General features: G+C 43.3%; 1 protein-coding gene across 2 annotated transcripts in view; it reads left to right on the top strand.

The window, feature by feature from the left end:
- Positions 1–8038: 8038 nt before the first annotated feature.
- The window catches only part of LOC129332831 (cytochrome P450 2J2-like), a 31354-nt gene continuing 22285 nt past the window's right edge, over positions 8039–17107 (top strand). Inside the window, exons 1-3 of one of the 2 annotated variants that reach the window (XM_054984111.1) lie at positions 8039–8117; positions 8545–9676; positions 15648–15810. In XM_054984111.1, the coding sequence (XP_054840086.1) occupies positions 9509–9676; positions 15648–15810 (331 nt within the window). In that variant the 5' untranslated portion in view covers positions 8039–8117; positions 8545–9508. Of the gene's footprint in view, positions 8118–8233; positions 9677–15647; positions 15811–17107 lie in introns of those variants that run through there. The other variant, XM_054984110.1, reaches the window with a different exon arrangement.

Raw genomic sequence — 17107 nt, forward strand, 5'->3', positions numbered from 1 at the left:
ACTGTATTCTCCAAACCGGCTATTTGTATTTACAATGCATTGCTGTAACTCCTTTTAAATTACCCACATGCATGGAAGCACAGGTTCACCTGCTGTCGGATCTTCGGAGAGCAGGTTTATCTGTGCTGTGCCTCGATGCCCCTGGATCTGTTGTCAAGAAACCACCAGGAATTAACCACCAAATTTTATACTACGCTTTGTGTACAAAAGTCCCCTCAGACTCATCATGGATTCTTCCTGTAGCAGAGATGCTCAACTCAGATCAAAGCTCTCCTGCTGTTTCTCAATGGCTGACATTACTTTCATGTGATACATTTCAAGTCACTGGGCATCATTTGAAGCCTCAAAAACCTTTATTTGGTAACAGCAGGTCTTTAGTACATGCTGTCATAGAGGTTTTCAATCATGTGACACCACTACATGACCTATTTGTATTATTTATTATTATTATTTTCTCATATTATTACTTATTATTATTATTATTATTTATTCATATTATTATCTATCATTATTAATTCATGTTAGTAAGAATTAATGACAGAACTGTCAATTTTACAGTAATACATTCCTGCACAGCACATATGATAAATCTTGCAGTCTGACATGTCAATAAGTTAAAGCTTTCTAATGAAGCTAAAACGTTTTTCCTCTACGCATTTACACTGCTGCAAAATGGGGGGGGGGGACCATACAGGGATTTGGTGAGCTTCTTAAATGCCTCACAATAATATCTGGCACCATTTTTTAAAAAATATTATTTATTAGGCTCCTAGCCCATCCTCCCCACAAGCAGGCTCAGAGCAATTACATCAATGATAAATACATTTTAAAAACAGAATACAAACATCATACTTAATACAGAACACAGTTCCCAGATAGCAACTATTACAGATGCTTGTAAGTAGAGGTGGGCACAATCCCAAAGAAATTACGATCAAGCTGATCGTGGATCTGCACCGGCGACGACCCCAAATCACCGATCCACACCGGTCATCTCCTGTTTCCGATCTGTGGATTGGATTGGGGAGGCCAAAGCGGAGGGGCGCCCCACTGTTCCCAGCTATGTGGGAAGGTGGGTGGCGGCGGCGACTGCCGGGCCTGGTGGGCACGGGGAGGGGATGTTCACACACACACACACACATACATACACACACACACTTAGAGCAGAGGGGGGAAAACAGCTTTTAACCTGGTGACGAGCCGCCTCCCTTCAGGGAGGGGACATTCACACACACACACACACACACACACACACACTTAGAGCAGGGGGGGAAGTTTTTAACCCTGCGATGAGCCGCCTCCTCTCAGAGAGGGGACGTTCACACACACAGACACACACACACACTTAGAGCAGAGGGGGGAGTTTTTAACCCATCCCTGCCTCTCCAAATAGAGAGAGAGAGACACCCCGTCAACATGTTTCAGCCAGCTTTTAAAAAAAAGCAGGGACAGAATCCTCCATTCCTCCCCACCCAATTTGAAAAGCAAGCAGCTAGTCTTCAAAAAGCATATTTTAAACACACACAGAGCCATGAATGAGGTTTTCCCACAAAATACAGTGTTTTAAAAGCAGGTTAAAAACAGAGAGTGACAGACAGAAAAACAGCCACTCCTCCTACAAAGCCCTGTTTTTTTAAAAAGTAAAAAACGTTTGGAGTGCCCATGGCTACAGAACACCCCCTTCCCCCTCTCTCCCCTGGGTCTCTTCTCCCAACTGGTGGTGAGTGTGTTGCTGCTCCATGGTTGGAAGGAAGCCCTGCTGATCAAGGAAAGCTGGGCTTCCATTTGGGTTTCCAGGGTGACAGAAGGAGGGCAAACACAGCTCAGGCATTCCCCTGGCTCTGTTGCCCTGGGAATAGATTACTGGCGCCTGATGTCTGCATCCCCGATCAGATCCCGATGGCCCAAATCAAGCCCTGATGAAGCCCCCCCCCCCGAATGCTGGATCGGTCGCCGTGGACGGCACCAATCCGCTGGGTCCCAACCGTGCGAACGCCATTATCATGGGTATTTTTCTATCGTAATGCTGATCATGCCTGTCTCTACTTGTAAGAACGCAATTAGCACAGTACAGCGTGATCTGAAAAACCAGAGGGCATGTATCGGTTCCAGTTCCAGTGGAACACACTGCAATCCTCTGCAACCCTGTTTTGAGATGAAGAAATCATTGCACAGCTTCATGTAGGTACATCTCCCTTCTCTTTCACCCTTCTGGGCCACATCATCTGCTTCTTTCCATTCTGCCTGCCCTTTCCTCCCCCTGTCTAGCAGAACCACATATACATATTCTGAGTACATTGGTTCAGGCTCCTAAGTTCTCACAGGCCTAGTTCTGGCTTGCCACCCTGGGAATGGAATGAGTAGCCTTGTTAATTAATTGCACCTGCAAGCTGTTATTCCAGACTAAGGTGTCCTTGGGTGGAAGGGAGTCTCAGCTCTGCATGTCCTCCTTTCCTTTCTCAGGCCTCGCAACACTGATATTGAAGTGTGCCCTGATTGGCTGAAAGTACTAAAAAAGATGGTTCCTCACTGCAGTCAGACATGCTACACACACTGTCACTTGGACCTGGTTTCACTAGTCTTTTCCTAACTTTATTCCATCAGCATGTGAGAGACTTTGCTCCATGTCAGGCCTGAAATGATCAGAGCTGCCTGGCATAGTTTTGGACTTTGTGAGTATGAGCACTGGAAGTTACTTCAGAAAAAAGCAGGTTAGTAAGCTTCATGTCTACTCAGTTAGTTTTAGGTAGAAATAGATAAGCTGTTGTTATTTTATTGCCCTTTGCTTATACCTTACAGAGTGGTTCCTGCACCCCTGCATACACTCTCCTGAATTAATAAACAACACTTTTATTTAAGTCTGTGTCTTGAGTAGAGATGGGCACGAACAGAAAAAAAACCGAACATGATGTTCGTTGTTCATTGCCATCCACGAACTGTGATTCAAGAACATCAACGAACATGACCTGTTCACAAACATGTTCATGGTTGGATGTTAGTTGGGGCCAGAATGGCCCCCTTGGGACTTAGAGAGCCCATATTCGCAGGGAGTGTACAGAAGGCTGTCCTCCAGCCATCTTCCAAGTTTGGTCAAGAAACCTGACCTGAGCAGGCAGCAGGACAGGTAATAATAATAAAGAATAGCTTGCCCCCAGAGCCTGGCAGCAGCCCTGGAACCTGAGGGAGTAGAGCCCCACCCCACCACAAACAGAAAAAATTCAAGCTCAAATGCACTCTCCCTCTCTCAAATGCCAGCAACAGCTCTCCCACTCCACTGGCTGCTAAAACTGAAAGCCAGAGCTGGGAGCACAGTGCCTTTTATAACTAGAGGTCCCATAGATAAATACAGGAGGTCTGTGGTTGGTGATCAGAACTGCCTAACAGGGTTTGGAGGGATGAGATTGATGTTCCCGTGGCTACAGAAGACCCCTCCCCCCTGCTTTTTGCTCCCATGTAATAAAATGGGAGCTGCACGCTTGGAAGGGAGACCTACATATCAAGGTAAGTTGGGCTTAGATTGGGGTTTCCGGGGCAACAGAAGGAGTTCAGACAGTCCCTGTCAATGTTGCCAAGGGAATTGATTGAAGGTGCCCGACAGTCTGTTTTTATGAATGGCTGATGAACACCATGAATAGGGCTTGGAACAAACACATGTTCATGGGGAATGGGGCCTCATGAACAGCTTGCTTATGAACAGCAGATTGGGCTGTTCGTTGCCTTTTTTTTGTTCGTATTGCTGTTCGTGCCCATCTCTAGTCTTGAGTTTCTGACCACTTGTGTGCAAGTCCACCCAGAGAAATGAACCTAGAGACTGGCAAGTCTCAAACAAACTTAAACTAGGGGTTCTGAGTGGCTGTAATCAGTGCATAGAAATGGTAGTCGAGAGTTGAACACCTAGATATCCCCCTCCCTTTTAGGTTATTTTTCCTGCCACAATCTCCGAATCCTAAAAGGTCACAGATAGTAAAGCAATAGCACCTACAAAAAGAACAGGATTTTTTCCTGAAAACAAAACAAAACAATGAACACATACAATCCAAACCCCATCTGGCTAATACTAAGGAGTTCATGTGACTGCTGCCTTGAGGATAACCAAACATAGAGCCTCTCTTATTACATATAGAATGTTCCTTTACATATTTTCCTGATCCAGGCTCAGAGAGGCACAGCAGAAAGCAAGAAAGCTTTCAGAGCTCCCCACTCCCCGGCCACAGCATGAAATTAAGAGCCAAACTACAAGTGACGTCTTACACAGGTTGGACACTAGTCAGCTTCCCTCAAGTTTTGATGGGAAATGTAGGCATCCTGGTCTTGCAGCTGTAATGGAGAGCCAAGCTGTAAAACCAGGACGCCTACATTTCCCATCAAAACTTGAGGGAAGCCGACTAGTGTCCAACCTGTGTAAGGCGTCACTTGTAGTTTGGCTCTAAGACTGTCAAAGGAGAGCGCCCTTTAACACAGGCAATGAAGAAACACTCAGATGCGATAAAGAATTTCCTATTTTTTTTTTGCTGCACTACTCTTAACTATTTTAACTCATACGATGCTGTAGGTATATTTAGAAATTCTAATTAAAACTTTTTAAAAAAATTACTATGAACTGTTAATCTAGCCGTTGCTGTAACCCATGTGGTTCCCCAGAACCACATAAGCCAATAAGAGACAGAGAAACCTTGCCAAGGAAGCTTCATGTGTGTCAAGAGACTTACTGGATTGTTTAAATAATTTGTACCTTGCTTTACCAAAAAACCTGGTGGGCTACAATATTAAAAAAAAAATCAGAAGTAAAATCAAGCAACCCTGGCATGTCATTAATATAGCATCAGTCAGAATACCAACAGTACACCAATTGCTAAAAACTCGCAAAAAGAATTATCATGATACCCACTAATAAGCATGAGAACAACCAAATCCAAATCAATTTATTACAGTCGAGAAATGTGCATTAGAAAATATCAATGGGAAACTGAAATTTAAAACATGTTTAAAAATCATTTTAAAAGTCACAAAAATCAGACTATGTGCCTAGGACCTTTTAAAAAGAGCGCTAATTCAGAGTTCCCTTAGCCAGGTATTTCTGTTTTCTAATTACTAATGTACAAAATTTTGCTACCGGATAGGATACAAATTTCCAGGTATCATCTAAAAGATATTTCCAGAGTTTCAGTCCTAATATTCATATAATGCTGCAACAGCTTGAATCTAGCAAGGAGCGGACTAATAAGTTGAAACCTTTCTTCTTGATATAATTCACAATGCAACAAAATGTGTATAACAGACTCAAACACTTTTTCAGAGCAAAGACAACAGCCTTGCTGCCATGGCAGCTGAAGAAATCTGCCATGTAATACTGCAGAGGGAAATGCATCAAAGTGTGCTCTCAAGAAGGCGCATCTGTATCTCTCATACATAATATCCGAAAGATATGAGGCTGCTGCATAAATCGGCCATGTTTTTAAAGCACTATAATTTATGGGAAGCATTGCTTCATCATGTTAAGACTCTATATCAATCAATCTTTGTAAAATCAGAGCTTTTGCTTTATTCAATCCCACATCAAAAAGATCTTCCGGATTCAAACTGATCATTCTAATTTTATCGGCTAGTCTTGTGGACCATAAGGGATAGGGGTCAGAGGCTAAAAGAAGGGGAGTTAGACCCTTCAGGTTAAGATGTATCTTTAATAGACATGGGCATGAACAACAAAAAAACTGAAACATGGGTTTCGTGGTTCGTGGCATACACCAGCAAAGTTTGCCACAGGATCCAATGATAGTTGATTAGATAGTACCTGAGTTGCTTCATTGCCTGGCCTCACTAGTTCAAACTTGTTATATTGCTGGCCGTCATTATGACCCAACATAGCACGGAAGTCACCACCTACTATTATTGATGCTGAAGGATATTTCCCCATAAAATTGCTATACCCAGTCCCTATCAAGATCCATTTTTTTAAAATGGAGACTTTCAGGTCAGTTGATACAAATATGCTCAAACTTCCTGAGGGCCTCCCCCCCCCCCTTTGGACTAACTACAGCAGAATTTAGAGCTGCACAGTAATTTGGTAATTCTAAGGCATCTTTCACCCAAGTCTCTTGAAAGAAAATGATATCAAATTGCATTATATTGCATGAGAACAACAAGAGAATATTATTCTCCAGTGAATTAACCCCAAAGCTTTCTTTTATTGGGACTTCCCTCTGTCCATGGACAGGAACACTGCTACAGGATAATAGCTGAGAGAATTTGGGGTGGGTAGGTGGAGAATAACTATGGCAACAACAACAACTGTAGAAAAGAGCAAGAATCCAGTAGCACCTTTAAGACTAACTTAATTTGTGGTAGGGTATGAGTATCTGAAGAAGTGATCTGTGGCTTATGAAAGTGCATACCCTACCAAAAAGTTTGTTGGGTATCTGAAGAAGTGAGCTGTGGCTCATGAAAGCTCATACCCTACCACAAATTTTGTTAGTCTTATAGGTGCTACTGGCTTCTTGCTCTTTTACAGACCGACTAACATGGCTACCATATTGACCCAACAACAACAGCGTGCTTCTGGACAGATTAGTGCCACACTCAGAGTGGTAAACTAAGTCAGTGTTATTATTAGACCCCCAATTCAGCTGAGGCGCTGGGCTGAGAGGAGTGGGTGGCCCAAGGCTGCCTGCAGAGTTCAAAGCAATCATGGAAGTGGAATGAACAGTGTGCTGATTCATAGCCCAGCCACTTAACCACCATGCTATAGCAGCTCCCAGCACAAAGCACATAAGTTCTTTGTTATGCTTATGGCTTACTACCCCATGCCATGCTAATAAGTCACACATACAGCCATAAAGCTGGGAAGACTAAAGCAATAGAAAGAAAACTCATCCTTTGGGACATCCGGAAGGTGGAATTATAAAACCTCTGAACACAGAGGTTTTCTGTATTGGTCATCTGTTTGGATGCCCACAAGCTGTGATGGACTAAGTGTCACAAACGTCCCTTTGAGGGAGGCCTGGTGTAACCCCTGTGAGGTTAATTGGTTTAGCCCAGTGGGGTGGAGTCAGAAGATAGAGGCAGGCTGCTGAGGAGGAGGCTGTTTGCAGGGGAGCTTAATAAATTATAAGCTCTTATCACCTTGAATAAGGGCTATAATTCCCAGCCTGAAGCCTGGGGTACAGCTGCTTCAAATGGATGAGAGAGGACACATCATCACTTCTTGGATGCCTTTTCAAGGACATTGTTGGTTTGGAGTTTTTTGTATGGTTGTACTTAAAAGTTAATTTTTTGTTAAAGTTGTATTTTATTAATTGTTTAAAAAGTTGTTTTTTTAAAAAAAGTTGTTTCTTAAAATTTTGTGAAAGTTGCTTTCTAAGCCCCATAGAACCCATGTAAAGAGAAGTTACACTGGCAGGCCTGGAATTAGGGCAGTCACCAAAACTAGTTAGCCACCCAGCTACCTGTGCTTGCCAGCCTGTTGTATTCACCATAAAAGGAGGAGAATCCTTTCAAAGATTATTCTCCTATCAGAAAATAATGAGGGCTCAAAGCATGATTTTATTATAAAAAACAGCAGAATTTGAAGAATTAGCATGGATTAAGAAGCAGCTTCCCTATCTCTTTCTCCCTCCTCCCAGGTCTTTTTCTGTTTGTTCGTTTTGGTAGACAGGGGTCAAAAACTTCAGAAGGTGGTTTACTTTGCCAGTAAGCATAGCAGTTTGGGAAATTAACCGTTCAATTAACTTGGAGAGCTCAATCACCTTCGATCCTGGATCAGTCTGCTCCTACGTAGCAAAGCCATTCTTGTGTTCTTTAGCCAAAAGATCACTGTGTTTGAACAGTCCCACCACTTATTTTGTTGTTTATGCAATTTTTGCAGATTGATTGCTTCTGGGAAGTTTTCGGGCACGAATTTCTGGCAGGAACAAATTGTTCCATGCAGCTCCATGGTGTTGTGTTTTGGGGGAAGGGCATCCTAGAAGCGTGAGGCAATAAAGCTATTAAGCGATTAAACTCCATAGCAGTAATTCCACACACACACCCCAGTTTTTATTCTCCCTTTATCCATGAGACTCAAGCAGCAGAAATCATTTAAAAGACTTTGAACTCAGAAGATGAACTTAGAATGTTGCAAGGTATGTATATTAGAAGAGAGAGCAGTGGTTCAGCCTCCCCAGAGAGCGAGAGGCAAGCTGCTCTCTGGTTTTTGGAGAAGGAGGGGAATAGGAAAACAAAGCAAACAAAGCCTCTTCCACTAGCAGTGGATGAGGTTGTGTTTGTTTTCGAGAAGTGTAAAGTGATAGACTTGTTAGCCTGTAGTTGCAAAATAAAAACAAAGTCCCGTGGGATCTTAATCATTAGCAACTTTTATTTCAATATGACCTTTGGTCAGTTGCTGCCCACCCCTTTCAGATATATGAGGAAATCGAACTAAGAATCATTCTTAATAGGGCTGATTACAAAGGGAGAGAATAGATGCAGAGGAGTTAGCCGTGTTAGTCTGTGGTAGCAAAATCAAAAAGAGTCCAGTAGCACCTTTAAGACTAACCAATTTTATTGTAGCATAAGCTTTCGAGAATCAAGTTCTCTTCGTCAGGCAGAGGGAGTCCATCATCAGACCTTCAGGTGTGGATTTGCTGCCACAGGGGAACTATAAAACAAAGGAGCTGTTTGTGAAGGAGGTGCCATAAAACTTCGAAGTGTGAACCTTCTCTGGCAGGCAGATTCCTGTGTGACAACCAGGCAGCTTGTGGGGTTTCGGGAGCTGTGGAATAGCTATTTGCTGAACCCTGGACATGAAAAAAAAAACATCTGGCAATGGAGTCGACTTCAATAAAGACACAGCACAACAATTCAGACCAAAGACATTACAGGAAATCTGGATCTTGATCATCGTGACTTTTCCCCACTGAGTTAAGTAAGTAGAAATGAAAGAAAGGGCCAATGTTACATATCTATTTGATCACTGAAGATATTGACCGGTATATGTTGCTACTACTGAAATCTGCATTAATGTGCAATTTGGGAGGAGGGCTCAAGGACCTGATTTCTGCAGAAGCTGAGGAAAACAACAACAACGGAGATATCTCATGGTCTTCCCATAAATACCTAGGAGCTCACATTCTCTGGGAAGGCATACCTTGTACATTTTCTAATGCTGAGCATTTTTCATACCGTGGGGAACCTGAATCTTTCAGAACATTCACAGCACAAAAGTGATCGTTGGTAGTCCTGGGTGAGAGTACATAGACCTTTGACATTAAATGCTCCTCCCCATAATTATCTGAGTAACTGAAAAACATCTTGGTAACTACATGTATTATCTCTGAATGTCCTCATTCCAAGCCACTTGGCTATTGTGCCCGAAGACTTCCTATACATTTAGCTTAATTCATGGCTTATATAAAAGTTTGCTAGTAGAAAACTAAGACAACCATCTGTCAAGAAAGGAAAGCCTCCAGAGAAAAAGCATTCAGCTCACCTTGTCTAAAAATATCACGACAGAGAAAAAGGAACAAGGAGCATAATGGGAATGCAAGCACTTTTGATTGCCCTGCTGGTGTGTCTCCTGACTGTCCATTTTTTAAAACAGCTCTGGTCACACAGGTCCTCCCCTCCTGGGCCTCTTCGGCTTCCTGTCATCGGAGCTGCTTGGCGATTAGTGTTCAATTTTTCTCAAGATAGTCTCATTCAGGTAAGTTAATTTAAAATGTTAATCCATGTACTCAGACAAGTAAGAGCGATTTCAGTCAGTTTCCTATTAGGATTACCCAGATTGCTTGCCATTCTTTGAACTTGCCTTCAGGTACAGGGTTCAGAGGGTGCGACATTTGTTGAACTGGACTGCACAAAGCACAGCAGGATTTGAGTCCAGCGGCACCTTAGAAACCAACAAGATTTTCAGGGTATAAGCTTTCAAGTGTCACGCTCCCTTTGTTAGATACAAGATACTTGATGAAGGGAGCTTTAACTCTCAAAAGCTCATACCCCAAACATCTTGTTAGTCTCTAAGAAGCCACTGGACTCAAATCTTGCTGTTCTACAGCAGGCCAACAGGGCTGCCCACCTAAAACACAAAGAAAATAATTGCTTATGTAACCAATAACCTTTCAGTGCCCGTGTGTGTATAGTCAGAAAAGCTACCACCCCTTCCATACTGATGCACTTGCTTGGATTGGGGTGCTCATGAAGCTCCTAAATGGGAAGTATTTGTCGTCATCATCTTGGGAGGAGAGATTGGACTATGTATTCTTTGGCGAGAGCTCTAAAATAGTCTCCAAGTAAGAGAATGTGTATAAAATGATTTATAGATGGTATTTAACACCAACGAAAATTGTGCTAGGAAATACTAATATGTCAGACAAATGCTGGAAATGCAAAAAACATGAAGGATCACTATATCTTATGTGGTGGACATGCGAAGTAGCTAAGCGGTACTGGGGAGAAATAATCAAAGTAATTAATGAGATTCTACAAATACAAATAAATAAGAACCCAGAATTGTTGCTACTGAACTTGGGAATGGAGACTGTTCCAAAGCAGCACAGAACATTGTTATTTTATATGACTGCAGCGACAAGACTTTTGTATGCGCAGAAATGGAAAGTGCAAGAAATACCAACTGTAGAAGACTGGATTTATAAATTGCTGTACATGGCGGAAATGGATAAAATGACAAGGAAACTCAAAGATCTTGACCTAGGGCAATATATTATTGATTGGGGGAAATTGAAACAATTTTGGGGGGGGGAAATGGGATGTAAAAGGAGAACTGTGGCAGTTTGAGAATTTTTAAAGAACAATGTTGGAAAGGGGAGAGAGAAGGGATCTTACCATCTAGGGGGAATGTAATTATAATCTAAGTCAGCACAATATTCAGGGGAACTTTACATAGAACATGGTTAAATAGTTATATTATTACTATATACGTATACTATTATTACTATATATCATAGGTATGTTATATACAATATAAAATGATGGGTTAATGGGTCAGATTTAATACAATATCAGGTTGTTGTGTTATACTATGTTGTGTGCTGTGTTACATTGGTGGCATAGCATACAATATATGCTTTATAATATATACTATATTGATAGTGTATTTGATGGAGTATATGTTTAAAAAAAACCCAGAACATGTTTAGGGTAAGAGATACTATGATCCTTGCTATATACTAAGTTATATGGTTATGCTTTATTGATACGATATATATCATATGGATAGTATGCTTGATAGAGTCTATGTAAAAGAATCAGAATGTGCTTAGAGTAAGAGGTATTATGATTTACAGAGGGTAGGAAAATGTAAATGAAATAGATTTAAGCAATAAGAAGGGTTAAGGGTTGGAAAGCTGTTGGAAGTCAATAGGGAGGGGGGAGGAAAAGGGTGGGGGATAGAGGGGGGGAATTGGATTATATGTGCTAAATTTGAAAATTCTTTTCTTTTTTCCACTCACCAATAAGATTTTATTAAAAAAATAAAATAAAATAAAATAAAATAAAATAGTCTCCAAGTGAGCTCTGTGCAGGTGCAGATTCCCTAAGGAAAACATAGTGTGGCTAGACAGAATACTATTTACAATCTTAAACACAGATATATAATCAGAAAAAAATCTCCAATTAGAATCCATCCAAATTATTTCAACAGAGAGTCGATTTCAGTGGTAAAACAATCCTTCAAGGAAGTCCTCCAATGGAGCCATGATTAACAATAATCAGGGCGGGTTCTTTCCACCAGTTTCCAAACAGGAAGTCTAGTGTCATAACTCTGTAAACAAACATACATTTGAAATGCAATCCTAAACAGAGTTATGCCAGTCTAAGCATGTTGAAATCAATCGGCTTAGACTGGAACAACTCTGTTTAGGATTGGAATGTTAGTGTTAACTGCTAGTTACAATTGTTTCCTTTTCCCATTCGAAAGGGCATAGAACTTGATTGGTGGAAACAGAATGTTCTAATTCATAAAAAACTCTTTTGACCCTGCACTAGAGATGGGCATGATCTCTATCAGGGTTTGCAGGGATGATTTTGGAGTGCCCATGGCTACAGAACACCCCCTTCCTCCTCCCTCCCCTGGGTGTCTTCTCCCAACTTGTGACTGCTTTCTTGCTCCGTGGTTGGAAGGAAGCCCTGCTTATCAAGGCAAGCTGGGCTTCCATTCGGGTTTCCAGGATGACAGAAGAAGGGCAAACAGAGCTCAGGCTTTCCCCTGGCTCCGTTGCCAGGGGAATAGATTGCTGGCGCCTGAGTGTCTGGATCCCTGATCCAAACCCGAACACAATGATCCAGGCCTCTCCCGATCACTGGATCATTGGCCATGGACGATCACGATCCGCCAGGTCACAATCGCGTGATCGCCATTATTGTGGGTTTTTTTCAATCGTAATGCGGATCGTGCCCATCTCTACTCTGCACTCCACTCAAATTTTTATTCTTTTTAAGGAAGAACTATCTGTATAAACTTTATGTGTAGTATCACATAATCCCAGAAAGGAATGAAGTTTGTTTTCTGGTTTTGGTACTTTTGCTAGGTCAGAATGCCCTTCTGACTATGATCTAAATATGTCACAGATTAAGTCCAAAACTGACACTTCTTTTTCTGATGGTAAGCCTTTTTAGTAGCTTCAATAGCTCAGACTAGTCTGAGCATGTCAAAGTTTGCAATCTAAGCATGGTCAGTCCAAGTTAGTAATTGGGTGGGAGACTATCAAGGAAGACCACTGTTGCTATGCAGAGGAAAGCAATGGTGAACCTCCTCTGCTCAGCTCTTGCCTTGAAAACTCCACAGGGGGTTATTACAAGTCTACTGCAATTTAACAACAGTTTACTACTATATTAAGCCCAGTATTAACAGTATTATATTAATACAAACAGTAGTAAATTAATAATAATAATATAATACTATTATATTAAGCCCTGGAGAATGGCAGAAATTTGGAGTTGTTTATCACAAGATCTTTGGGATTTTCATTTTATTTAATACTAGCTTGATACCCATGCTTCACTATGGTATTTAACTACTTTAAATAGCAACTGCATACTGTTTAGAATGCGGGGTGGGGATGAGGACCAATCAGGCCGCATATGCGAATGATCTCTGTGTTCCAACTGTCTCTGGGAGGGGGGATAAGGTGTGGAACGTTATGAACCTCAATCAGCCCACATATACAAATAACCTTGAAAGGCTGGCCCAATCAGGGAAGAGTGGCTAAGCTGGCAGTGAGTGGGGGTGCAAGCAGGTAGCAGCCTGCCAGTCACACAGGGAAAATGTATCCCTTTGGGAAAACACATTTTACCCCTTTTTACCCCTTTAGGGGGTGAATTTCTTAAAATCCCTTCTTATTGAGTGTTTACATCATGAAAGGAATGTTCTACCCAAATTTCATGTTTCTAGGTCCAGGGGTTTGGGCTAGGCGTTGATGAGTCAGTCAAGACACTTGTCCTAAGACATAAAAGGCTAAATGTGTTCCCGATGACTCACTTTTTATCCCTGCATGCGACACACGCACAGTATGTGGGGATAAGAAGTGATCAGGGGCAAAACAGTTTGCCTCCCTGCTGCCTCTTGGAGCCTCCATAGGCCTGGAAAGGCCCAGTGTGACAGTGGGAAGGCCTGGTGCTATGGTGCCGGGCATTCTGGCTGCCTCTGAACGTTCAGAGGCCGATGGAGGGAGGCTGCCAATTTCTTCCTGCCCCGCTGATTTGCAGGGGAGGGGGCTGCAGTTTCCCTTCCTTTCCACCAGGGGAGGGGGGAAAGGCCTGCCTGTCTCTCAAGCCACCAGCCCCAGATCAGGTTGGCCAGACTGTAGGACATGTAGGTGTGCTTCCCTTCCGTTCCACCAGTAGAAAGAGGAAAGGCTCCCCCATCTCTCAAGCTACCGGCCTCTCAAGCCGCTGGCCTTGAATCTGGCCAGCCAGGCTGTAGGATGGACAGGCATACTTCCCTTCCCTTAGATGCTGGGGAAGGGGGGAAGGGCCCACTCACCTCTCAAGCTACCGGCCTCTCAAGCCACTGGCCTTGAATCTGGCCAGCCAGGCTGTAGGATTGACAGGCATACTTCCCTTCCCTTGGATGCCGGGGGAGGGGGGAAGGGCCACTCACCTCTCAAGCTGCTGGCCTCTCAAGCTTTGGATCCAGCCGGCCAGGCTGTAGGATGGGCAGGCATATTTCCCTTTCCTTCCTCCAGGGGAGGGCCCACCTACCTCTCAAGCCACTAGCCTCTCAAGCCACTGGCCTTGGACCTGGCCAGCCAGGCTGTAGGATGGGCAGGCACTGCTGGGGGAGGAGGGAAGGCCCGCTGGCCTCTCAAGCTGCCATCCTCTCAAGCCACTGGACTTGGATTGGGCCAACTAGGCAGTAGGATGGGCAGGCGCACTTCCCTTCCCTTCGCTGCTAGGGGAGGAGGAAGGTCCCACCCGCCCCTCAAGCTGTCAGCTTCTCAAGCCAGGAGGAGAGGTTCATTGAGGGGAGGGGGGAGAGACCTGATATGGCTTCCAAAAGAGATGGATGGAGAGGCCCTCAGGAGGAATCCATGCGGCAGTGGCAGCAAGCCAGGGATGTACTAAAAGGAATGACAGCATTGTCCACTGAAAATAACGGGAGAGGCTTGAAGGCCCATTGGAGAAAATGGGAGCCCAGACTGCCAATTTAGTTGCATGGGCTCCATTGAAAAGCATTACAGCACAAAAAAAGTTGCAAAGAAAATTTGGAATGAATTTTCCATAAAGGTCTCTGGGCCCAGATAGACTACTCTGGGACTGGTAGTAGTAGAAGCATTCTTGGACTGGAATGACAGGCCCCACAATAGAATGACAGGCCCTGGGAGTAGCAGAAGTGTTCTTGGACTGGAATGACAGGTCGCAAAGTAGAATGACTGCTCCTGGGAATAGGCTTTCCCCTAAATCCACAGTGAGTACAGCACCGGAGCGTTGTGTTTTGCTTTCCTATTGGCCTGCCAGGTGTCACTGTTGCATTGTCATGGCAGTGCCCTGCCCATCACTGTCAGCTCTGCCAATCATCGCGGACTACATAAGAAGAAGGGCTCTTATCACTATGCCCAAAGGTGGAGGGAGGAGAAATGGGGAGGAGGGAGGGAGCCAACCAGAGGGGGGAGGCAAACAGAGGGAAGCCTCAGTGAGTGCGGGTGCACAAGGGTGTGCCCGTCTCTGCCCCCCCAGCAATAACCCTTGCCATTTCCCCCTCTGAATGCACAGTCAGAAAATTCACAAGGTGCTGCACATCTATTTTGTTTGGCCAGGATGTACAATGGGAAGAGGCCGCCAGGAGGGGCCCCGCCAAATCCATTTTCTAGAATCCATTCTATATGTTTCTATTCTTTATATAGAGATTAATCTGAAATCCTCTGCTTTAAGTATGATACCACTGGGTAGAATCATATTAGGTTGTTTAATGACAGTCTTAAAATTGCTTAGGCTCCGTTTCAGCATTTCCTCAACTCTGTATTGGACTTCTGCTGGTTTTCAATCTTGCCAATTTGCATTTATATACCTTATTGCATTATGTATTGAAATTACCTTGGAAGTAACTGTACTAACTCACAGTGTGTAATTGGCCTGGAGCCTCAATGAGAAAGGCAGATCATAAAGAACATAATTTAAAAAAAATAGATTAAAATTGTCTCTTTTGATGCCATTGGCAGCTGGCAAAACAATATGGAAATATTTACCGTCTGTGGCTGGGACCTAATCTGATAGTTGTACTGTCTGGATTTGAAGCAGTAAAAGAAGGACTAATCAACCATTCGGAAGACTTTGCGGACCGACCAGTGGGTGATTTCCTTAAAGCTTTAGCCCAAAAAAAGGGTAAGTGTTTGGGAAGAGTAAAAGATAGTCCGTGTCTTCTCTGTTGGGGGGGAAGGGAAAATCACAGGCACAACAGAGACCAGAGGAATCTTACGAATGTTTTACTCACTTTTAAATGTCTCTGTCTGGTGACATCTGGAAGCCATAAAGCAGACAGTCATAAAAATTGGAAACACTTTCTTATTCAGGAATGTATGTACAAGAGACAAACTTTCTTTCCCATATATGCCTCACCCCTACACAGTCACAAGCATACAAAGGATTATGGTAACAGCCTAACAAGAAAAACACAAAAGAACCCCAAATATTTCCCATTTTAAAATCCTGAGTGGACTTCATCTGGAGTCTCTGGAAGGTAACTTGGAATTGCCAGAACTAAGCAAAACGAATATATCTATTCCATGTCCCACATAGTTAGATTCTCCCTAACTGCGTTCATGCAGCATGGAGGTCTCAAAATATCCACTGCAGACAAACAGGTATCTCAATTAAAACAAGCAAATCCCACAGAAAGCACCTAAAATGAAGCTCATGTGTGCTGTATTAGGGCCAAGCTACACATGACGAATGACACTTGAACGGCAAGTGTATTTCTCCCTGTTCACTTGCCCTCCACTCAATCCACTTGCTGTTCAAGTGTCATTCGTCATGTGTAGCTTGGCCCTTAGTCTTGTGTTTCTTCTTAACAAGGGAGGGAGGGGACAAAAATGCCAATGATGTAAGACAGCTGCAGCTTCTGAGGTTTCTCCTGCAAGCCAGTGAAGGTCTAGGCTGCGGACTGCCAAAAAAAGGAGAATTCTGGTGCACAAAACCTTCTTGCTCCTGCTCCTGCTCCCTGAGGCCTTCCTTTTGGAAGGGACATTAGTGCATATATCTCAGCGTCTTGATCTGGCTGGCTGCTTTGGTATTGGCTTGTTAGGTTGGTTTGGCTGGGGTTCTCTAGTTTGACATTGGTTGCGATGGGCTTGCCATAGTGTCCTATCTTCTGCTGGGATTCTCTGGATTGAGGTTGGTTCTTTGGGGCTTGTTGGTTCTATTTGCATTTGGAAGTTTGGAGGCTTAGCCAGTGGTTGCTTTTATGTGTTTAACTTCTTTTTTTTTTACTCTAGAGAAAGTATGGATTTTTTTTCTGCAGGGAACAATGTAGGATATCTAGGGACACCATATTCAAGGCACCTTGTTTGCCTTGATCTAGTTCACTTGAAACTGTGTGTGTGTGTGGGGGGGGTCTTCAGGGAACAGGCAGGGCTAGGTTTCCTGTGATTTTGGTGTCAATTGCGAGAAAAAACAGCCACTC

Source organism: Eublepharis macularius, chromosome 6, assembly GCF_028583425.1.
Source record: "Eublepharis macularius isolate TG4126 chromosome 6, MPM_Emac_v1.0, whole genome shotgun sequence".
Lineage (NCBI taxonomy): Eukaryota > Metazoa > Chordata > Lepidosauria > Squamata > Eublepharidae > Eublepharis > Eublepharis macularius.